The following is a 24833-nucleotide window of genomic DNA, read 5'->3' on the forward strand; positions in this document are numbered from 1 at the left end:
CCTGTTATAGCGCCACCATGAGGCTGATTTGAACATTTTCAAATGGTAGTTCTTCCTCGGCCTAATGGGAATGTGCGTGCAAAATTTCACGGAAATTGCATGCTGTGTTCATGATTTGAGGCATTTTGTTCAAAACGGAGCACTCCTGCAAACTTTGGAAGACATTTTTAGCCAATCAGGATGGAATATGAGAAATCTGAAAGACCCGTTTCGTTTAATGACTATAGAGATACTGTGTACCGATTTGTGGGATTTTTGGACAAAATCTGTAGGAATACTGTCAAAAAATGTGTTTTGCACAAATCGGCCTCCTGGTGGCGCTATAACAGGCCCCTGTGAAAAATTTGGGGCAGAGGTTCTGCTCTGATATCCAGGGACTGTGTGTGCACAGTTTGGCTGCGAGCAAGCCAACGGTGCCGGAGATTAGCTGTACACAGACAGATCGAATGACGGACGGACGGACGGACGGACGGACGGACGGACGGACGGACGGACGGACACACGGACGGACGGACAGGGGGTAAAACATACTCTCTCGCCATGCCTTTCGGCCTGGCGGAGACAACAAACAGCCCTAAGTCCTTGAAACGCTAGGTATGAGGTACAACTGAGGAAGTGTAAATAATGATTTCTTTGTAAGCTGAGGCAAACGTAATCTCTTCCTCCTACTGTATAAATTAGCACAAAAAAAGTTCTAAAACTTCGTTTTTTTTAAATCACCAAAACCTCTACAAGAGGTAAAAGAAAAAGGCATGTTTAAAACCAGTTGGACCAATAAACTCTTTGTGGTCAATTCATGGGTCCAACTTCAACCACTTCCGTATAAAAGAAAAAATAAGTCAAAAAGTAAATCTCTTGCAGCAGAGGAGACTCAAAGGTCACATTGTAGAATTAATTAGAGAGAAAGAATGAGAGAGAGAAAGAGAGAGTGAGTGCGAAAGAGAGAAAATGGCGCACACACTCAGGAATGACTCACAAATGACCTTTAACACCTCGCTGTGCTTTCACTAATCCCATCCATCCTTTCAGTCTGTGTATCACTTCTCCCTCAACTCTCTCTTTCACCTTCTCTCTCTCTCTCATCTTCTCCCTCTCACGCACACGCACACACACACACACACACACACACACACACACACACACACACACACACGCACACACACACACACACACACACACACACCATCTCTCTCTCTCTCTCTCTCTCCCTTGTTGCTTCACTCTCCCTGATCTCCCTGTCATTTTATCTCATTTATTTTCTATTTTTGTTATAATGAAATGCACAAGCTCTCCTCTGTTCTGTCGGGGAGACAGCGCAATTTGCAGGCGCCAGGATGGTGAGTTTAAAAAAAGAAATCAACAGAATGATAATGAGGGCAGCTGTGACAGAGTGACAGCTACAAGCTCACAACGCGTAGTGAGCTTGTAGATTTTCAAAGAGATTTGGTGTAGAGGGAAAACAGTAGGGAGCCTAGCATGGACCCCAGGGGATCTCCGGTCACATGAAATGGGACATATGTGACATATATAGGGTTTAAGTGGTTAAGACTTAGAGTTAAATTAACACACGTGACTTTACTGTGCATGTCTGTGATTTGCTAGTTCCGGTACATTCCATATACCGGAGGGACAGGAGTGTTATAATTGGCTAGTTAGTAGTGGGATGAGTTCCTTGGCCTGCATGCACAAGAAATATGATGCTGGTTGGCCAAGTAGTATGCAAGACTATCTATCTGTGAACAGACACACACAGATACACGTACAGAGGACGAACGCATGATTATAAAATGTAAAAAAGATCATAAAAGGCCCTTGACTTTAGACAGCAGGGTCAAACACTTTAAACTTGAGATGTCCTCAGGCCAATTCCAAATCAACTTTTGCTGATGAAGCAATAAATGATGGAACTTTTTATTCTTGGCCTGCTGTCAGCGTGCACAAGAAATATGATGCTGATTGGCCAAGTAGTATGCAAGACTAGCTATCTGATAACAGACACACACAGATACCCATACAAAGAGCGAACGCATGATAAAAGATCATAAAATACTCTTGATTTTGTATGCCGGGGTCAAACATTTTAAACTTGATGTCCTGGGGCCAATTCCAATCAACGTTTGCTGACAGAGCAAAAAATTATGGAAATATTTATGCTACTCACACATACAGTATGCACACGCACACACGCATACCAATTCACTCCTGTTACCATTTATATCAGCTACTTCTCTGTCCAGCTTCTTTCTGTTCCTATATTCAAATATTTGTGTGCGTTTGTGTGCGTGTGCGCACGTGAGTGCGTGCGTTCATGTGTTCAAAATAAAACTGCTTAAGGGTAATGTTAAGTTTTTTCCTTCCATTCAAGTAAAGTCGTGTGATTACGGTCCAGCTGCTGTCAGTGTATAATACTCCCCATTAATCATTGTGATAAGGAGCCAGGTGTAAACTTGCACACGTGCAGCAGCACGCACAGGCACTCGCCATGCGCACGCACACGCACACACACACACACACACACACACACACACACACACACACACACACACACACACACACACACCTCTCTCTCTGTCTCTGCAGCCAAGTGTATGGCTGGAGGCAGGGCCGCCCCTGGCTGATGCTCCCCAGATGGAATGATGTGAGGGGCTTAGAGGAGATACAATAGAGAGCTTTAACTTTAAAGGAGCTACACCATGAATTTAAAAAATAATAATAATATTTGATATCATATTGTTTATGTCCCTCAAACGTTTTTCAAAAGGTTTGAGCCTAAATCAAGCCTCAGATATACTCATTCCAACTAACTTCTCTCTGCCTTATAAAGCACTTTCACCTGCAATACCACATTGTCCTGTTTGGCATGGGGCGCTATTGAGCCAGTTTGTAAGCATGCTATGTCCTGGTTCTGTGTGGAAAAAGTAAAAAAAAAAAATAAGAAAAAATGAAAAAAAAAAAAAAACGAAAAAAAAAAAAAAAAAACATTTTTTTGGATTTTTTTTTTTTTGTTAGAACTGAAAAACGGGAGGAATTGTTCCCAGACGTGACGTAGGGTGGGGGAACAAATCTGACGGACTGTTTTCAGACCAATTTACATTAAAACCACAGATAGCCTATGAAAGCCTGCATGCTCGAAGTCGGGTATTTGTTGGAACAGAAGAGAGGTGGGGGAGACCAAAAACACACAAAAATTAAGAAAAAGTTAAAATTCATGGTGTAGACCCTTTAAGAGTGGATGACAACAGGGAAGCCCTCCTGTCTCCTCTCACTCTGAAGGGAAGAAAAATCTTACACCTACAGTATGATCTGCATCCCCCTACGTTAAGCACCCCATACCACTGACACAAGGATGAGCACTGCTGTTACGAGGGCATCAGCAGAGTGGAAAAGAGAGCGCCGGCGCGCCAGAGGGTGTTAATGGCTTAGTCACCTTTGTCCCTGGATTCCGTGTCTCCTCCTGCTGGCCAAAAACCCAGCATATGACCTTAGGGATTTGATCCTGTGTGTTGTATGTCCCTTTCTGCCCCCCCCCCCCCCCCTTCTCCTCTATTTCAGTAAACAGGAAAGCAACTGTAACTGTCATTTCAGCAGGACAGAAAAACAAAACAAAAAAAGGTAAACAAAAATAATACCCAATGTTGGATGTTGGCAGTGTGCTACACGGCTGAAATTACTGCTCTGAGAACAGAGTACAGAGTATATGTGTTGCTATTTGGAGTTACAGCTGCCCATTTCAAAAAGGGGACACTCTGGGGCACAATACTACGCTCCGGTCTGAACAGCTCAAGCCTTGAGGGAAAAAAACAAGAGGAACGGACGCAGACAGGGGACAATAAATATCAAATGACTTCTTCTATTACTTTTCCTGAAGCTGAGAAAAGAACCTGTCATTAGAGCATGAGGAAGAATGAGAGTACAGCTGAACAGAAGAGGGGGAAAGCGAGGCGTCTTCCAAAATGTAATCTACCACCTGTGTGAAATTGTTCTGTCTGTACTCTGACTCTTTGCAAAACACCAGCATTTGTACATAGTTACGTGACCCAATTCAAGAAATGGCTGATAACTCTCCAATTAATTTGCATATTTAAAAAATATGTTGAGTTGGGGGCGCCGATGGCCTAGTAGTTAAGGCGCATAGCATCCCACCTACCAAGGCTCTAATGCAGCGAGTCGTGTGTTCGATTCCCGAGCCTGCATCCTTTGCAGCGTGTCATTCCCTGTCTCTCTCTCCCTGTTTCCTATAACTCTTCACTGTACTATCCAATAAAGGCAGAAGAGACCCAAAAATATCTTTAAAAAAATAAGTTAATATCATTATATACAACCCCTTTCTCAGCCATTATTTCAAAGTGACTACTGTATGTGTCATATCACCTCAAAATCATGATCTATTAAGTACATAGATATCTTTAATAAATACGTTCCTGTGTATTCCAGCAGGAACTGGCTGCTTGCCAAATGTATCTCACATTCTAATAACATTTTTTTGAATTAAGCGCAACAGATTACAGTTACCTCTTTGTAATCAGATTACGGTAATCCTATTACACGTTATTGACTGCCGAGAGTGTCAGAACAACAACGCTTCAACGAGTGTGTGGACTAATGCTGGACTAATGAATGGCACTGTGGGCAAACACACAGGCAGAGGGAAGTAGAAAAACACAAAGAGAGAGAATGAGGGGGAGGGAGAAAGCGAGCTTGAAAGAGGGAGAAAAAGAGAGGGAGAGATCACAAGATTCCGTTTTTCCCAGACCCAGATTAACCTGGATTTATACTTAGTTGCGTGCCGGTGTCACGCACAAGCATTGGGATTGTAAGCTAGTAGATCTGGTATGCTCAGTGTGTGACACCGGCACACAGATAATTAGAAATCCGGCTTTACAGTCACCAGGCTTCAATTCCGACGACTTTTAAAACAATTCCCAGGTTGATTTCAACAGCGTATGAAAATAACAGGTTAACCCTGTCACGGTTTCCGCGGGTAAGCTGCCATGTTTCTGGGTTGATGCAGATGAAAATGAACCCCCGTCCCGGCCTGAGCCAGTTATTGGACTGAACAAACAAATGAAACAGGCCTACTAACAACAATAGCCCTGACACCTCCCCTTTCCACCCGAGCGTCGGGGATGAAATGAACAAGGATTCGGTGAGGCAGATAGCCGCGAGGCAGTAACGAATCACATTAATCACGACAGAGCCCTGGACAGATTCCTGGTTGTCATCCACCCTCATCCAACCATCACAAACAGAAAGACAACATCACCACTACAAGAAAAGAGTCACTTTTGGGGCTTCGATATGCAGACAATTAGGGGACAGACATCTGGAATTAACCACATAAGACCAAGCATCCCCATTCTGGTGCGAACCTTCAGCGAAAATAGCAGAACTACAAGTTCACAATGCGTCGCAACGTTGTGAGCTTGTAGATCGACTATTTTTGCAGAAGAGATTTGATGTATAGGGAAAAAGTTGGGTGGCCTGATATAGACTCCATGGCCTATACCCGTATATTGGCCTGGGCGGCGGGCACAGCAATCTCTCTCGAGTCCTTGCCGATGCGCGCCGAGTTTGAGTCGGTCAGTCCCATATACTGTACACATGACCACATATGGCCATAGCGGTCGTATCTGTGGCTCAGGATATATAGGTTTGTTTAAGGTTATGTCTGAGTCAGAGTGACGTGGTCCTGCCTATACAGTATATGGGCCTATCGGATTTGTTTATGGTTACCGGTATGTCAGAATGACCCTCCCATTAGCCAATTTTAATATAGGATTCTTAAAGGTGTACTGATTAGTATTTCCAAGTAACATTGATCACGTTGGCTGCTTAGATCCCATAACCTGGAGGGACATCACATTGTAATTGGCTGGTTGGAAAACTGCTGGGCAGGATCTGCAGACAGACCAGGCGGCAAGGGAGAGCTCCTGAAATTGAAGCTCAAATGGAACAACGAAATTACATGCAGTTCCCATTAGTGGCCCAGCAGATGTTCCATTTCACCTCCTGTGGGCTGCAGAAGCAATTACACTGCATTCAAGTGAACAAGGTTTTGGCCGGACTTAAAACTTGATTTTATTACCTTAGGAAACATTTTCATAAATGCTTTATGTTTTCAATAGCTAGTTTAAAGCCTTTTTTCAATTATCATGATATGCGTTTAGTAAATTTTTAATTAATTAATTATTAATTATTAATTTAAAAAATAATGATAAAGTAGGGTATGCTTCTAGGGCTTCTACTGGTTCTACCGAGGGAAGACCCGCCCTCGCTGCGGTTGAAGCCAATAGCAGTAGTACTAGTTTGCGGTTTCTTTTCGGGACCGAAAGTTCAAAGATGGCGGATTTGAATTCGCTGAAAAAGTGGCTTCAAAACTGGTCTGTAGAAACCAATGGGTCACGTGACGGTTCCCTTCGCCCATATTTTTTACAGTCTATGAGACAGTGATGTAACATAAGAGGAAGAGGAAAATCCTATTCAGTGTACATTTGAGCTAAAAAGTTTATTTTTTATTTTTTTGCAATTGTTGCTTAAAAAAACTGCTATAAAATGCCATATTGAACTTCAAAATAAAGTTCCTACATTCTGTCATGAAAATGGTTAACTAATCCTATTGCCATTCTGGTTTCTAGACTGGCGGGAAGTGGAGGCAAGATTAGGACAGTCTCACAGAAAAGGGGGATTGTCTGAGGCTGTGAGAATCTGAGGCATAATAAAAACACATCAAGAGAGAGGGAAAGACAGATACACAAACAGAGAGAGAGGGAGAGACTAAAGAGATAAAAGCTTGAAGCCACTCTACCTTTTCACAGAGCATTGTGAGCACACATCAAAAAAGGTACATTGACCACAATGGCAAGAGGTTGAGTCAATTTCCTCTGGGTACACAGGGAAAGGAAGCTGTTAAAACTGTTTTAAAAAAAACATGCTTAGTGGAAAAGAAAATTATGACAATGAGGTGGTGTGCGCTTAGGCCATTAGCCCCTTCAGAAGCATTGTTCGGCCTCTTTTTCCTGTCACTGCTCAGAGGGTCTTCGGAGTAAACCAGGAAACATGACGTCTCTGCTGAGCAATCAACGGGCGAGAGAGAATAAACTCTGCAGGGTCAAAACAACAGCGCAGGGCAACAACAGCTACTTTCGCTATTTGGGGAAATGTCTCTAATAAAATAGAGTCATTGTCCTGCAAGCTGCCAGCATTGTCGGCAAACTGTCTAGACAACAATTTAGACGGTATAAGAGGAGCACATCGGCCTGCCGGCCGGCGGCATAAAAGTCAGGGAAGTGAGCAGGCTCTCTTGTGGCGGGACACCCAGCAGCTCAAATCCCAGAACTGCCCGGAAAGACCTTGAACTGGTAGAGAAAAGCTGCTCCCTTGCCCGCAACAACATAAGCCTTTATTTGCAGTGTCCTTGAGCCAGGCACTTATATGAATTTGGCTGCTGTTCGCTGTGAATGTGCATTTGTATGAATGTTGAGCAGGCCAGGGCACTGGTTGGCATTGGCCGAAAAGCTGGATGAAGAAAACATACAAAACACATAAAAGACATGGACTGGAAAAGAAGGAAAATAAGTTTGCAGAATCTCTCCTCAAGTCCAACAAAGTTCAAATCCTCCGTGTTCACCGGTGGGAAGCCGGGCAGAGAGGGCGATCTCTATGCACTAATGACTGCTACAGTCTGTCAGTATGCCTGTTCAGCAGGGAGAAGAACAAGCTAGTTGGATAACGCGTTCCTCCACATGTAATCTCTCATGACAGATTCGGGGGGAATGTAGCATGCACTCCAATGACTTGTTGCACAATGTGTCAGTCGCGTGTGCACATACTTGATCAACAGCCTTGTGTCAGCTGTTACATTTCTAATGTTGGTTTGTCACAGACAGCGCATGCAAAGGCAAGTTCCTCGTACGAACTATGAACTTAGCCTGACACTCAGCCTGAAATTTCATTTAGTTTCACTCCATTATTCAGTCTGAAAGCCCTCTCAGTGCAGCCGTTTTCTGAGATGGGGGCGTGGCCAAAGGGGGATTATTTGGCGATCGGTTCATACTGGATTATCCCGATCGGGCCGGGTAGACTTTCACCCGAGAAAACCCCGCCTTTGACAGCGTCACCAGACCCTGAATGCGAGGCTATCGATTCATCGATTCATAGTAGCCTGGCTGGAGCCAGGCTACTATGAACTATGAATTCACTATGAATTTCAACATTTTTGTAAGACATACAGATATAATGCAAGAAATAAAAAACTGAAGCAAAAAACAAACAGACAATCAAACAAAAGAGGTCATGGGACATTCAGTATCAAAAACAGAAACATATGTTTACAGGATTTGAGATAAAATAGAAAGGATGCAACCCAACATTCACAAGTGACCGTTACCTAATAGTCTAACCATTTCCCCCATCTTTTTTCACCCAACTCTTTTTGGAGTCTTAAAGAATAGGTCATCTGCTCTAGAAGATGAAACTGTCTCACAATATTGACAAATAGGCCTATAGTAGGACATTCTTTCTGCAACCAGTTCTTTGTGGTAGCTTTTTTGGTTGCTGCTAGTAGGATCTTAAGCAGATACAGTAGGAATCGTCTTGACTCAGTCCATCCGGGATTTCTCCAAGATACAAGGATGCAAATGTAGTACTACTGAAACCCAGAATGTTTTAAATAAGTGTTGCTACTTTCTTCCAGAAAGGTTGAATGACAGGACAAGACCAAAAACCATGTGCATGATCAACCATGGTATCTCCACATTCTCCCCAGCAGTCCAGCTGGTTACTAGTTTGTTTAGACTTCTGTTTGAGAGTGATAAAGAAGCAGATCTGTTTTTTCCAACAAAAGTCTCTCCAGGTCAGGGAATTAGTGGTCGTTGATTGTGTATCCCATGTATTCAACCACACGTCTTCACTTATATCAATGTCCAGCTCTTTTTCCCATCGTTGTTTCACATAGATTGTGGAGTCCTTATTCAATTATATAATTCCGTTATATAGCTTACTTACTCTATTACTCTATTACTTCCTGAGTTATAAGCATCAGTAAATACATTAATTATAGTTGGTGTGATCCCTGGATTAGACCTTTTTATTTTTTTTGCCAAAAAAATCCCTTGATTGCAAATATCTATAAAGGTCCTGCCTAGCCAACCCATATGTCTGACTTAAATTTCCAAAACTATCAATATCCCCATTCTTAACCATTGTACTGTACATATGGAGGTGACACCAAGGCGAACCCATTGTCTATCTGCTGTCCAGTAATGCTGGCATAAAGTCAGGATCATACGCTGGCCAGCTTAAAAGCTTAGCTTCCCTCTGGAGTTTGAAACGTTTAACCACTTCTAATCATATTTTAAATGACAAATGTACCCATTGGCTCGCTGTCTGAAACATTCCTTTCTCTCCATCAGTGCAACCTAGTAATGACTCTATTGGTTTATCCATGAAAGATAACTCTATGCTTTTCCATTTAGCAATATAGGATGGGTTACACCAATATACAAGGGGTCTCAGCTGCGCTGATGAATAATAATCCCTTAAAAACGGGAGGGACATGCCTCCTCTCTCTCGTCCCAAATGAAACATGAAAAAATCAGATTATTAATCAGATTTCAGATCAATAATTTCATGCTTGGTGAAGCCAACCTTTACAGTTATAAGAGTGAGTATATCTAGAAGAGAGTAGCATCAACTGTCTAACCGTGTTTGTCATGTGCTGTAAAATAATAATAAAATAAACTCACTGGTAGTGAACCCAGGAGGGTCCGAGGGTCTTCTTAAACTGTGTGAGTCCCACGATGTCGATGTAGATCAGCTCTACCACCTTGTCACCCTGAGTGGGACAGCTGGACTTGTTCCCCATCACTCTGCGCATAATCCTGGAGGAGAGTAGGAGACCAAATTATTCTCTGTTTGAGAGAAATTACTTTAGTTTCAGTGGCTTAATAAAAGAGAAAAAAATGAAAAATATAAAGGCTCAGAACACTAATGGCCACAAACGCTGACATGCTCTCCAGTCCAAATACATGTAGTAAGTAAGCCTATAAGAGCCATGTGTCTATGGCAAGGTCAATACAGCATTGTCAAAGCTCTGACTATCCTACTATAATTCTAGTAACCTCAGGGCGGTGTCTTCGTTGGTTGGAGGGACTCTTGATCAAACTGCGCATGCCATCGTTGCCAGGTTTCGCGAGAGAAACAAGCAGCAAGGTCTATGAAAACGAGGCCAAACCAAACAAACCCTACAAGCAACGAGGTCTATGAAAAGAAGGCCAAACGAAGCATTCACGCATATACCTTGCCTCTTGGAAAACAGCCGATCTACAAGCTCACAACGCGTCCCCACACACACCAGCACTTTCACAACCAACGCCAAAACACAATACCACCAATATTGCCACTAAAGCGCTTACGCGGACATGGCAACACCAGGCTGCACCATAGACCCCGCCCACTCTTTCAGTGCACTCTTACGGCCGCTCGGATCTACACAGTACACACCAGACTTTTCAAAGCGAGCGTATGCGTTGTGCGTACCGTTTGTTTAGATTCAATTGATTATCAATGACACCGGCTACACCAGGCTGGGGTGGAGATGATCGCCCGTGTGTGTTCGCGACGGGCCACGGGCCGCATGGATGTACTGTGGTGTGTGTGTGTGTGTGTGTGTGTGTGTGCTCGCGACGGCCGACGGCTCCGCCTGTTATATGCGTGGGTGTGTGTTACAGTATGTGCCTCCACGACGGGATGTGCACCCGTGTGTGTGTGTACACACGACTGACTACACCAGTGGTTCTCAAACTTTTTCATGTCAAGGACCCCCAAATTGACACTTATTAGCCCGTGGACCCCCATTTGAAAAGATAAGCCAGGGACCCCAATAAGAGAAGGTTTATACGGCTTTCTAGCAGTGATTCTCAACCATTTTAATGTCAAGTACCCCCAGTTTGACATGTATTAGGCTACGGACCCCCATTTAATGGCATTTATACCTGGGGGCCGAATTTATATTATAAAATCAATGTTAATTTAACTCTGATCAATGTTAATTTAACTCTGAGAGTGTACAAATGGAACCAAATGGACCCTAACGGGTCCATTTGGTTCCATTTGTACACTCTCAGAGTTACAGAACCATAAGGGTGCATTTGGTTCCTATCCATCATTTAGCTGGGGACCCCCTGGAACTGCCTCAAGTACCCCTGGGGGTCCCCGTACCCCACTTTGAGAACCAATGGACTACACAGTACAAACTCACTTTCGATCCCTGATAAGCTCTCTGTTCTCAGCGCATAAGCCAAACTGCACACTTTGGGTGCTCATATTCCCCAACGGGTATGGTCTAGTGTAATGTAATTGTTGGGTGTGCATGATAGGTGACAATTATGCACTGTAGTGATTTTGGGGTATCAGCGTTGTGATGGAAATCTGAAATGATTGATTGACGAGGGTACTATTTTATTAAAGCCTTCGCGATGGGGCTCAGACACGAACAGAGTGGTCAAAGGAACGAACAGCGAGCTGCTATTACACATGGGTTACATACAATATATTTATAGATGATATCTTGACCAGCCCCAGCTAGACGACGCCTGCAGTCTTATTATCTTTAGTAACCAGACAGTGTGTGGATGGACACGCTTGACCACCCATGTTCGAACGAAGAAATTTGAACACGGTAACAAGAGTAATGGTTGGTTTACAGAAGGTCAGACACCTGTCATAAAGGCATGTTCAGTAAGGTCATGAGATCATATAGTAATCATGCAAGTATGAAGTAAGGCCTAACTGATATAATATATTTTTTTCATTACAGCATTGAATAAAAGGGGCGGGTTGTCAAAAATTAACCAAGTGATGAACATTCTTCACCTCATAAAAAAAAGAGATTAGATACAAAAACACAGACACTCTTCTTGATAGCTAGACTCCTGCAGAGCCATGCCGTAAACATAGCTATGCTCCTTAGGCGGATCAATAAGAAGTATAAGGGGCAGTCTACATTACACCCTCTGGGAAACCAGATTACTTTGGCCTACAACATGTGCAATTCTAGATGCTAAAAATACAGCTATGCCTATGAGAAACCAACATAATGTCACATCTGTATAGCTGTCTATTAAGCTCGCTTGCTGAGAAAAAAAATCCACAAGAGTTACAGGAAGCTGAATTTTTCTTTACCCAGTCAAATAACTTGAAGGAAATGCCTGCGGATGTGTGTTAGTTTATCTCTACGCAAAACAGGTATCACACTTGCAGTATACAAGGTTTACCTATGCAAAACAGGTGCTACCATGACAAGGTTCATTTATGTATGTAGGCCCTCTGTTTCAGGCACTGTATAGCAGTAAACCTGGGGTTATAGTGATATGAAGATTACTTACTGCGTTCACTGTGCTTTGCAGGTCATCAGGAAGTAAAGTAGTGGGATGCTTATTCATTAGAACTCAAAGTGGTTTCGCCTACCGTATGTACTGTACATCCTAGTTGTGTGTTGACAATTAGGTTTGAATCACCATCTCTTTTGAAATAAATAGATACATTAATATCTAAAACGCTATAACTACAGTCAATTTCAGTTACCTAATATACGTATCTATTTCCTGCGTCAAAAATATATTATGAAATCCATTTTAGAGGCAAGACCTTCTGCCTTCCCAAAAACTAGGCTAAAACTGAGGGTGACAAAAAAAAGAATTGTATCGTTTTAAGAAGCTGTTAAAAAACCTGCTTGTTCTTTGAGTACTTTGATGATGTTTGTTTTGCCTCATGTGCAGTTCTTAATGCTTTTGCATCGGTTTCATTGTCGTTTTATTTTTAATTTGTATTCGATATTTTAGTTATGTTTTGGTGTAGTGTGGTGGTACTGACTCTTTGAGCTCGGCCAGGGAGGCGGAGATGCGGACATCGTGTCCCAGCAGGTACAGTGTGGTGATGAGGTCACTCCACTGGACCAGTTCTCCCAGGGGACCACCGCTGAACGCATTCTCTGCGATTTTGAAGCCAGACTCCTTGGTCAGCAGGCCCAGGTGCACCAGGATCTGACACACACAGAACAGAGGATGGAGTTGATTAAATGAAGGGCTCTCTAGAACTACCATTGCCCCTGCTGGTCTGGGTTTAAGGCCTGACTTCTAGTCTGCCTCCCTTTCAGTATTCGCACGGTCTGAACTAAAGGAAAAAAATATATAGGAGGAGAGGAGAGAATGCTTGGAATGAAGACAACCCGTGAAAGGCTCAGCAGTTGCATGTTCCACATAAACATACGCACCATAATCATAGATGTCACAGATGTTATCACACGTTGATAAAGTAAGTAGATGGTATGCAGACTGACACATCTGAATAAGATGCGTCAGTCTGAGAGAGAGAGCTCTCTTCATGTACAAGTTGAACTGTATACACAGGGTGTGTTTTACACTTTTCATCACAATGGGGACTTCAGCACTGGTTCCACTAATCATCTTCTAAACACCTATCAGAGGCAATGAACATGTGTGCATAGCATATGATAGGTGCTGACAAATGCATGCAAAGGTTTGCGGGGGATAGGCCTACAGAGCGTGCGTGATAGAAAAATATACATATTTGGGCCTGATTCACTAAGTTGTTCGTAAATAGTGCCTAAATAAAGTGACCAAAGGGGTGCGTAAATCTCTGATATGTGTGTATCGCCGGTCTTCCTCATTTTTCTCTGACAGTCAGAGGCGTGTTCATGTGGAGAATCATTTACATTGCTCCATGTCCCATTTAAGACCATAAAAGGCAACCAGAAACTGACGGAATACATCACCACTCTTCAAAAGGGACAGATCTACAAGCTGACAAAGCGGCACGACGCACCGCATGACAAATTGTAGATCAGCACAAGCGAGTCCCTCACACGATTAAACGTTTAAAGTAAATAGCCAAATCTCACCTGTAATGAAGAGAATAAGAAGTTTGTTTACGGTTTAACCTCACAACCAAAGGCTAATAAAACTTGGAATGGATATTATATTGTTGCATCCCCGTCTAGGGGAAAAAGAGATGCAACATAAAGTGGGAGTGAAACCCGTTTTTATTTAGAACTTAACATATATTATCTACATGAACTTAAATAGACTTTATCTAGCCTCCATAAGATGAATCTGAGGGCGGAACACACACGCGTTGCATGATGAACTATATGTAAAAATGTCAGAGGCACGTGAATGGCAACGATGTGCCGTACAGCACGTTAAGTTACATTTCTTTGATAAGACTTAAGGTACAGTATGTGCAGAAACCGGTTTATAACCAGGTAAAATGCTGCCTAGGGCACCAAATTCCTCAGGGCCAGCACTGCACGCACACGCACACACACACACACACACACACACACACACACACACACACACACACACACACACACACACACACATGTGCGAGAACACAGTGTTCCGCAGTGTGAGAAGGCTGTAATACTCAAGGGGTGACATTCGTTCAGTGTGTTCAGTGCTGCTAGCCAGCCCTGGCACATATTGTTAAGGGATTAATGGCCTGAAAAAAAGAAAACACCCCTCCGGGTGTCCTAGTATGTAGCTCAAACAGCTAGTGAACAACCACATTATTGACAAAAGTTCATGGCCTCAAATCGTTTAGAGATTATTTATCAACTGTTTAGTTTTTACTTTTTTCTCCCCCCAATTTAGTCATTGCCAATTCTCCCATGTGTATAGTCCCTGTCACTGAAAAGAGACAATGGCATTGCCAGCCAAGGCTTTTCAGGGTGTTAGCTTGAGGAGGAACACACTATCCCTCCCAGTAACTGCTCCCTAAACCAGGATGAGCCGTCGGGGTTCCCAGTGTTGCCGAATGTTAATGAAAACATGTGTTGCAGTTGTTTTTAAATACTGTATGTTCAATGAACGAGTTTTGGGAACACAAACCCAATGACAGTGTACATGTCAAGTGTCTGAACACTACAAATAAACATGCCTTCCATTAAAGGTATTCAGGGAACTACTGTATCGTATTATATACTTGCTATACTTGCATTCCTTGCTTAAGGGAGTACTGCTTCATGCCAGCACCAATGTGTCATGGGAGTGTTGACTGAATTATTCACAGGATTGAAGTGTATGTATGTGTGTGTGAGTGTGTGTGGTTTCCATTTATAACCAGTGGAAAGTAACAAGTACATTATTCAGCACTTGAAGCAGGTGCCCCTTTGAGACAATGGAGTTTTCATGTCTCCTATTTTAGCCTAACTCTGAATTCTTCCCTGAGTCTGAGAGAAAGAGAGAGCGAGAGGTGGTTGACAAGTATGTGAATTGATGATATCCACATGGATGGCCATTTTGCGCTTACGTCATGCGGTGAGGGGGATGACCGGTAACCACAAGCACGGTCCACTAAACACCGGCACCCTGAATCGTGGCAACCGACTGTATAACGGCAATATGCCCAGGTTCAATTTGCCACACCTCAGCACCTCTGTTGTCGTCCCTTCTCCCTCCCTGAATGTCAATGTTAATTTAATTTTAGTTTACTTTAGTTTTAGTTACAGTATGTGTCACACAAAGAACACAAACAAGGCATGCAACCCCAACAGGGCCCATGCTCACTGGGCCGTTTACAGTTCTTGCAGATTTGTATTCATTATTATATTTTATCCAAATATATTCTTCTCAGGGATTGTTGGGTTAGTGCTGTCAGGGGATGTCGGGTCGCGTGTCAACGTTTTGTCTCCGAGTTGGGGATACATCACAACCAGGCCAACCGACTTGTTCATGCTCACATGCTTTATGTGCTGAAAATGCAGTTCTGATTTAAAATGGTATCGTCACTGTCAGGCAGAAATCGCTTATCTCCATATTTTAACTTTTTATGTTTTTTCGTAAATGAATTGCCTACTTCGTCATACTACAGTGTCAAACAAAAGTAGCAAAAATAGCCTTCTTCACACACACCTTCTTCCTCCTGCGCTTGGCCAAGTTCTGCTTGTCGGCCAGTGAACGGATGGCGCTGACCCAGGGCTCAGCCATGCGCTTGATTCTCAACATCATCCAACGAAACTCTTCCCTGCGAGACATCACCCGGTACAACTCCTCAAAACTGGTTCTGATGTCCGTCTGAGAGAGGGAGAGAGAGAGAGAGAGAGAGATTTGATATTTTTTTACAACTTTATTTATCATTTTTCAAATTTGAAATGGGTGTAGCAATCAACAATGTTGTCCCCAAACTAGAGCACCCCTGCCCCCGCCCCCCACCTTACACAAAACAGAAAGAAAAGGGGGAAAAACTTAAACAAAGAGAGGGAAGAAAAAATGAAGAAGAAAAAAACACATAAGAGGCACAATACAACTTATATTATACAACATACAGTAGCGGCAATAATTTCATCATCTCCTCAATCCACTGGAAGAAGGAAGGTGGTGTTATAGATTTCCAATTAGCAAGAATGAGATGTCGAATTATAAGTGAAGGAAAGGCTATAGCGTTTGACTGACGTTTAATAGGCTTATATTCAGTGAGGACTGGGGAGTACCCCGAAGATGGCAGTATATGGATTGGGATTAATAGTCATATTGTAAATATGTGAGAAATTGGTTCCAAATGTCTGTTAAAGATTGGCAGGACCAAAATATATGTCCTGTGGCTACGTCTTGAAGTATGTTTGGATACATTTTAGCTAGTTTCTCCTTTGAATAGTGTAAAAAACTATGAAAAACCTTAAACTGAATAAGCCCATGTCTAATACAAAATGTCTGGATACACTCAATGCTATGGTTCCAGATGACATCTGGTAACTCTTTACCTACATATGTCCTGCTCCCATGCTGACTGATTTAGACTTTTTAATCTTTATTTTCTAAAGACAATCTTAGTCATGACATAAGTACCAGATTACTCATAAAGCCTCACTAAAACATCACTGAGACAGAAACTCATCAACATTATAATCAATGAATAGAATCTCAAATCCACTCTAACTCTTACCAAAGACATTGACAGCAGCCACTCACCTGAAACATTTTCCATTAGATTTGCTCTGCTTTTATAAATGGCCATTTTGGCCTCTGCCACTATGAAATTCAACAAGAGCCATTTCTTTTCATTTTCGGTTTTATAACCAGCACCAAGAATAAAAGTCTTTTCACACCAACTCTTTAGAATTTAAAACCACAGTTTTCAATATTTCAAAAAGAACCTGACAGAGGATAGGAGAGGAGGATAGAGACAGGAATAGATGCAGGGAGAGGAGATGAGAAAAAACAAGAGAAATTCAGACTGGAAGATGGAGAGAGCAAAGTTGCCATTAGTGGCATCCGACAGTGGCAATGTCATGCTCACAAGGACTCGTGTTATGGCTCATTGTGAGCTTGTTGATCAGCTATTTTTGGTGCGTGACACCAGCGCACAACTAAGTATAAATCATCCGTGAAATGTTAAATAGGGGTAAAGTGGGGTGTGGTGGGGAGATTAAAATCTCAAAAGCCTCGTCACATGGCCTGTGGCTGCTGCAGAGAGCAGTCCACACATCCTGAGAGGAAACGTATTTAATATTGATTTACCCTGGACGGAGACACACAATGAGTGTTTGTGTGTGTGTGTGTGTGTGTGTGTGTGAGTGTGTGTGTGTGTGTGTGTGTCAAGTACTAATAGTATCAGATATTGTTGCAGGAGATGTAAAAGTAGTGATGCTTGTAATACTACTAGTAGTGTAATTTAGTACAAGCACTATTAGTAGAGTTGTAGTATTTCTACTACTACTAATATCCCCCCCCTCCCCAGTATACTTGACATTACTGCCAACAATTTTTCAAAGCATACCGGGGGACTATTATACAGTAACCGTGACCAAAAACTAATAATATATATTAAAGCAATGAATTTTGTATGATGGATAGTTTTAAGTCTCTGCAAGTAGATTTTCATATCGTATTGAAATGAGTGGAATCCAGTGGCTTCCTCAATAATCAAACACAACACAGTATGCTTTGGAAAATTTCAAGTATACTGTGAGTCATAGTCAATGGACTAAACATGGCAGACCACCAGAATGGTCTTTAATAACAGTCGTAGTGGATATATTAGTACTACCAGTGTTAATGTAACTGTGAGGGTGTAAAATGGACGTGGGATTACCTGTCCTCTCCTGTCCTGGTCCTCAGTGAGCATCTTTGTCCTCCAGGGTAAACGAGGACACCAGTTTTCTACCTGAGAAGCAAAATGAACACACAAGGACGTCAGTATACACTCTATCTCTCTCTCTCTCTCTCTCTCTCACACACACACACACACACACACACACACACACACACACACACACACACACACACACACACACACACACACACACACACACACACACACACACACACACACACACACACACACACACACAGTCAGAAGGTGGGTAATTGGTTCAGTATCAAAGCAGATGTCATTCTGATGAGAGTCCGCCTGGCGCTGTTCACTGAGTTTTGGCCAGGCCGCCTGAGTGTGTGTGTGTGTGTGTGTGTGTGTGTGTGTGTGTGTGTGTGTGTGTGTGTGTGTGTGTGTGTGTGTGTGTGTGTGTGTGTGTGTGTGTGTGTGTGTGTGTGTGTGCGTGCATGCGTGCGTGCATGTATGCATGTATAAGCCTGTCACATTGTCATTACTGTATATCAAGTGTACCACAAATTAATCACCCCTCAATCTGTTTTTTTGTCTATCCATCCCTCAGCATCTGTCAACTCTCTCTCTCTCTGTCTCTCACATACACATACTGTACACATGATACACATGATACAGTAGACTCCCATTCAGGGCAAGTTGAGCCCTGACCTTCTCCTGGCAGACACCCATCACAAGTGTTGCCCCCTCACACAAGGTTAATACAACACTCCTTAACAATGAATTAAACATGGCACAGAGTGCGTGCGTGTGTGTGTGTGTGTGTGCGTGCGTGCGTGCGTGCGTGCGTGCGTGCGTGCGTGCGTGCGTGCGTGTATGATCCCAATTGTTTGTGCGTGAAGTGTTCTTATGGCTTCCTTGTGTGCATGATACGGATATGTGTGTCCAGGCGTTGGAGTGCACTGTATGAAGATTTCTTATTGTGCATAGAGTGGGTGTGTATGTGCGTGCGTGCGTGCGCAGTGCTGGCCCTGAGGAATTTGGTGCCCTAGGCAGCATTTTACCTGATTCCCCCGCACCCACATAGCCTATTATTTAATAATAAATAAGGCTATTTCACAAACACAAATAACTAGGACACCGTGTAAATTACAAAAGCCAAATTACAAATGACAATTTTGGCATTTAGCAACGTGATTTACAGTAAGCAAGATAAACTTGAGGTACAGTAATACATCAAATGCATAGTGTAGTGCCTCAGTAATGTAGGATCATAGATAAACCAATAACCTATCATCAGTCTAAACATTATAATAATATAAAAAAATAAATATATTATGTACATTGAAACTATACACACACTTAGGATGTGTCTAAATAAAATGCTATATAATTTACATTTTAACGTTTGCATAAGACTGCATGGTCATCAAGGCTAGAACATTTAAAACAAAACTATTATATATTAATATTAATGAATTTGTATTGGGCATTATCTGAGTAGATAGAAAGGCGTTTTATTATCTCCTGGCAGAGAGAGAGAGAGAGAGAGAGAGAGAGAGAGAGAGAGAGAGAGAGAGAGAGAGAGAGAAGACCTCTGAAAGTCTTCAATCAAAGAAATGTAACTTAACGTGCTGTACGGCACAGCATTTCCATTCACGTGGCCGTTGCATGTGCCTGGTGCACGCATGTTTGCGTAATGTTCTACTTTGCTATACCATGAAATTATAAACCGGTTTCTGCACATACCTTGAAAGTCTTATCAAAGAAATGTAACTTAACGTGCTCTACGGCACATCGTTGCCATTCACGTGGCCCTTGCATGTGCATATTTGCATATTGAAACGGATTTGAAATGTCAAACATGTCAAGCCTCTGACGTTTTTACATGTAGTTCATCATGCAACGCATGTGTGTTCCGCCCTCAGATTTATCTTATGGAGGCCATCACCCCTGCCCGCACACACGCGTTAAAGTCTATTTAAGTTCATGTATATATTTATTAAGTTCTAAATAAAAACAGGTTTCACTCCCACTCTATGTTGCATCTCTTTTTCCCCTAGAAGGGGACGTAACAATATAATATCCATTCCAAGTTTTATTAGCCTTTGGTCGTGAGGTTAAACTGTAAACAAACTTCTTATTCTCTTCATTACAGGTGAGAGTCGGCTATTTACTTTATAAATGTTTAATCGTGTGAGGGACTCGCTTGTGCTGATCTACAATTTGTCATGTGGTGCGTCGCGCCGCTTTGTCAGCTTGTAGATCTGTCCCTTTTGAATGGTGATGTATTCTGTCAGTTTCCGGTTGCCTTTTATGGTCTTAAATGGGACATGGAGCAATGCAAATGATTCTCCACGTGAACACGCCTCTGACTGTCAGACAAAAATTAGGAAGACCGGCGATACACACATATCAGAGATTTACACGCCGGTTGGCACGCACGTCCGTTTGTGCTTAAAGAAAATACGCACCCCTTTGGTCACTTTATTTGGGCAATATTTACGAACTTAGTGAATCAGGCCCAAATATGTATATTTGTCTATTATAAAAAAATAAGAATAAAACTTCAATCTTGGTTTGGTGGTCGTCCCCCCTCCCCCCCCCCCCCCCCAGCCTAATGGCGCCCTAGGCAATTGCCTACTCTGCCTATTGGCTGGGCCGGCTCTGTGTGTGTGTACGTGAATGGACTTGTCTTGAGTGTGTGCGCACATTATGCATCTCCAAAAACAGAGAGTGAGGGGAGTGCAGTGGAGAGCCACTTCCGAATGGAAATACATGCGCGTCACCATGGCGACCGCAAGCACACGTGACTCTTCAATTGGAGACTGAGGGCCATCACAGCAACATGGAGAGAGAGTGAGTGAGAGAGTGAGAGACAGAAAGACAGAGAAAGAGGGAAAGCGACAAAAAGAGAGAGGCCAAGGCAAGGGGTAATCTACAGTAGCCTATGGCTGGACCATGTTTTGGCAATGTGCAAAACTGTGCAATTTGTTAGAGAGATAATCAGTGGTAGCGTCTATGATGTATACAGACCTTATATCCCATAAGAGGAAGTAAGTAAGTGTCTGTGATGTTAATTCTTGGATAAGAAATATTAGTCAGCAGTTTTCTGTAGTGTACCTGCACTAAAGCAGCATATCACATGACATGATTAAAAACTACACAATAAATGAAAAGATAACATCTCATTTATTTGGGGACCTGAAGAGACGACTGAGCTGCGATTGGCTAGTTAATTATTGCTGTTTACATTTCTGACTAATAAAGTATTCAATCAATCAATCGAGCCAAGGGAGGGATGATTCGGCAAATGGCTGGACCGTTGTTAGGCCCACCGGCCGACCAATTCTATTACTTCATCACTCAGTCAGTCAGTCAAATTCATTGTCCATCTGTAGGGCCAGCCATGCTGGTCTATCCAAAAAAAGAGAGAAAGAGAGGAAGACAGAGAGCTAATAGTTCTAACCCAGAGTTCTATTTCCATATGCTTCATAACAAGACGGTCTCAGAGTCTGAGATCACTCTCATGCTTTCAGCCAGAATGCAGTATTCATGGATACGGCCAGATGACCGTTCCAGACTCGAACGATGGAGAGGGGTGATGGGAGGGAGGGAATTGGGAGAGAACAGGTCCAGAGACAGCCAGAAGGATACAGATGAAGAGAGATAGAGGGAGGGAGGGAGGGAAGGAGGGGATAGAGAGAAACAGGCTTGGAGGGAGAGAAAGGCACGCAAAGAGAGGGGAACATGAGGACGGAGAGAGACAAGGAATGAGAAAGAGAGAAAGAGCAATAGATGGACAGAGTGAGGGTGTACAGATAGACAAAAAAACAAGATGGGGGAAAAAACTGCCTCCAAGATGATGTGGAGAACACGATCTTCGCGGGGATCATAACATGGTGGTTGTTTGTTAGAACCAACTACCGACTATCACACACATACACAACTTGTTTCTCATTGAGTTTTCTAATTCCTTAACAGTCATGATATATCAACCTGTATTTTGACCTAAGCATAACAATAAGAAACAAACAGCAGCAGCAGCTCGAACTGTAAGGTGGTTGGCAAGACAACACAGCTTTTTTTTGCCGTTTATTTTTCTCAAAGTACGAAAATAAAAACATAAACACTGCGTCTCTTTTTTCCTTTGGTAAGTAGCCATGGTATGAAAAAAGAATGGACTGCCTCATTCCTCAATTTCCTCTATCGAGAAACCTTGGAGTGCATAACCGTTTACAATGTATTTGACATACTGTAATCTGCAAAACGCCAAACTGGAAATACAGTAGTGGGCAGGGTCGAGGATGAATGGGAAACAACAGAGAAGAGACAGAGACGAGTTGATTTTTAGCCCGTTGTTTTCCATTACATGAATTTTCCACATCTTTGTTATTGAACATTTTCCTGCTGTTGATTAAAACAAATACACAACGCCAGCTATCTCCACATGTTGCCTGGCGTCTAAATCATCACCCTCCCACACACACACACACACACACACACACACACATACACACGCACACGCACACACACACACACACACACACACACAGAATGCGCAGTGGATCTGTGTTTCTCTCACAGCCACGCTAACAAAGGGCTCTGCAGTGTGTGTATTAAGGTCTCTTGTTGGCTCAAGGTATTTTCTATGGGCCTCTGTGATGGGTAAATACTGCAGTGATTTCAGAAGCGAGCATGCCAACGTGAATATAGAACGATGTAGACTTCATAGAGTACAAGTACAGAGACAATTCCGAGATTTAAATCAAAGTAGTTGAGATTAGGATTTTAGTGGGTGAATGTGTGACTGTGTGTGCACACAAACTAACCACAAATGCATTTTTACAATGCACACACATACACACAGTACATACAAACAAACTAGCGAAGACATACAAACACATACAAATACACAGAGAGCCGTGCATGTGTGCACAAGCACACATGCGTGCTCGGAGTCGCACACACACTCGCTCACACACACACACACACACACGCATGTGTGCAAACACAGACAGAGACGTGTGCATGGATGTGTACACACTCTCACACACACACCCACACACGGTCTCACCTCACTGAGGTAGATGAAGAAGGAGCAGGTGGATCCATCCACGCCGTAGTTGCCATAGCAGGAGTCTGACCGCCACATGTCCTTCATCCACTGAGGAAAAGGAAAAGCATGGAAGGAAGGAAGATTAAACTTCAAATCTCACACGTGCACAGATGGTGCAGTACTTGCCCGCCCGGCATGCACAGCAGCATATTTCTGTAATTAGGCCTACCACTATTTATTGTTTTCTTACATTGTTTTTTGTTCTTTGTACATTTGTTCTTTCTTTTATATATTAACAAATCCATGGCAAAAAAAGATATAATCAACTAAACTGATTAGTCTGATTAACCGTGTAAGCCCTATTTTATACTTCATTGTACAACGGTGTCATGCAAAAATAGCTAAAACTGCCAAACTACAGGTTGAAACACGTTGCATTGCGATGCATTGTGAGCATTTACATCCAGTATCTTTGCTATATTGCTACTGTATATAAAACATTTTTTAAATATCCCCCCCCCCCCCCCAACACACACAAAAAGATTATTTGATTAAAATCTATTACTCTTTTATGATTGATTTAATCGATTAGTTCGATTAAGCGTTGCACAGCTAGTCTGCAATACAGGCCACTTTCATATTTCAGAGGTGCTTGACCAATGCTACACAATTAGAACTACTCGAAGCTTGGATTTTGCTGAGGGTATACCTCGCAGTTAATCAGCCACTGTGGACTGTGAATGAAATAAAGTTTGTAGGAGGAAGCAGTCAATTTGTAGCAGCTCGCTGGTCGGGGCAGATAATACATGACTTCAGGCGGAGCCCAACAAAGGTACAACAAGCTACATAATTAGACAGTATCTCAACGGCTCATTAGACACAGTGATGATGAGGTTGTTATAATGACATGTCTTTAGACACACATTATGGGGTTTACTCCCATCACCACCTACACTGTCCAATCATTCTGCAACACCTTGCTCTCCCAGCCTCTCTACCGTCTCAATGCAGGACTAGCTAAACTGGGTTGAGCCCCAAATCCTGTTAAAATCAAAACTAGACACAAATAAATCAAAAAGGAGAGCCGGAAGCTGACAGCAGGCTAACAAAAACGCATATTTGGCATTCAGTCAAAGGGATAGTTCACCCCCAAAATTACTTTTTTTCAATCGATTAGCCATCCCATGGAGACTTGAATTCAAGGATATTTTTTTGTTTTTGTCGCATTCCTAAGCCAATAATTTGATGTCGCTGCTACTGGTCCGCTGGTCATCAAATTATTGGCTTAGGAATGCGACAAAAACAAAAAAATATCCATGAATTCAAGTCTCCATGGGGTGACAAATCGATAGAAAATAAAAACATTTTGGGTGAACTAACCCTTTAAGGGGTTTCACGAAGACTTTTAACTCTGGAGTCCGGTAAGAAATCTCCCCTGCGGTATTCAATCGGAAAGAGAACGTACATTGCCCATGCTGTATTGAGCGACGGCTGAGACAGATGAAAGGGAGGAAGGATTCTGCCAGGCTTAGATGCCAGAGTGAAAGCTATCGCCTCTCTGGTCTTCTGGCTCTGAAGTACATAGAGAGGCGGCCGACACGCCCAGAGGGGAATAGAGCGGAGGGAGAAAGTAAAATCTAAATTCCAGCAGGGGTGGGAAAGCGTCAGCTCACCAGTTTGTTTTGATCGGAAA

General features: G+C 42.6%; 1 protein-coding gene across 2 annotated transcripts in view; it reads right to left on the reverse strand.

Moving 5' to 3' along the window:
- mgat5 (alpha-1,6-mannosylglycoprotein 6-beta-N-acetylglucosaminyltransferase) overlaps positions 1–24833 on the reverse strand; it is a 146071-nt gene that overhangs the window by 46948 nt on the left and 74290 nt on the right. For both annotated transcript variants that reach the window (XM_084051112.1, XM_084051113.1), the window contains exons 5-9: positions 23159–23248; positions 18112–18183; positions 15933–16094; positions 12871–13040; positions 9744–9878 (exon numbers count right to left, since the gene is read on the reverse strand). In XM_084051112.1, coding sequence (XP_083907238.1) covers positions 9744–9878; positions 12871–13040; positions 15933–16094; positions 18112–18183; positions 23159–23248 — 629 coding nt within the window. The remainder of the gene's footprint in view (positions 1–9743; positions 9879–12870; positions 13041–15932; positions 16095–18111; positions 18184–23158; positions 23249–24833) is intronic.

Source organism: Gymnoscopelus microlampas (assembly GCF_963454915.1).
Source record: "Gymnoscopelus microlampas genome assembly, chromosome: 24".
Classification (NCBI taxonomy): Eukaryota; Metazoa; Chordata; class Actinopteri; order Myctophiformes; family Myctophidae; genus Gymnoscopelus; species Gymnoscopelus microlampas.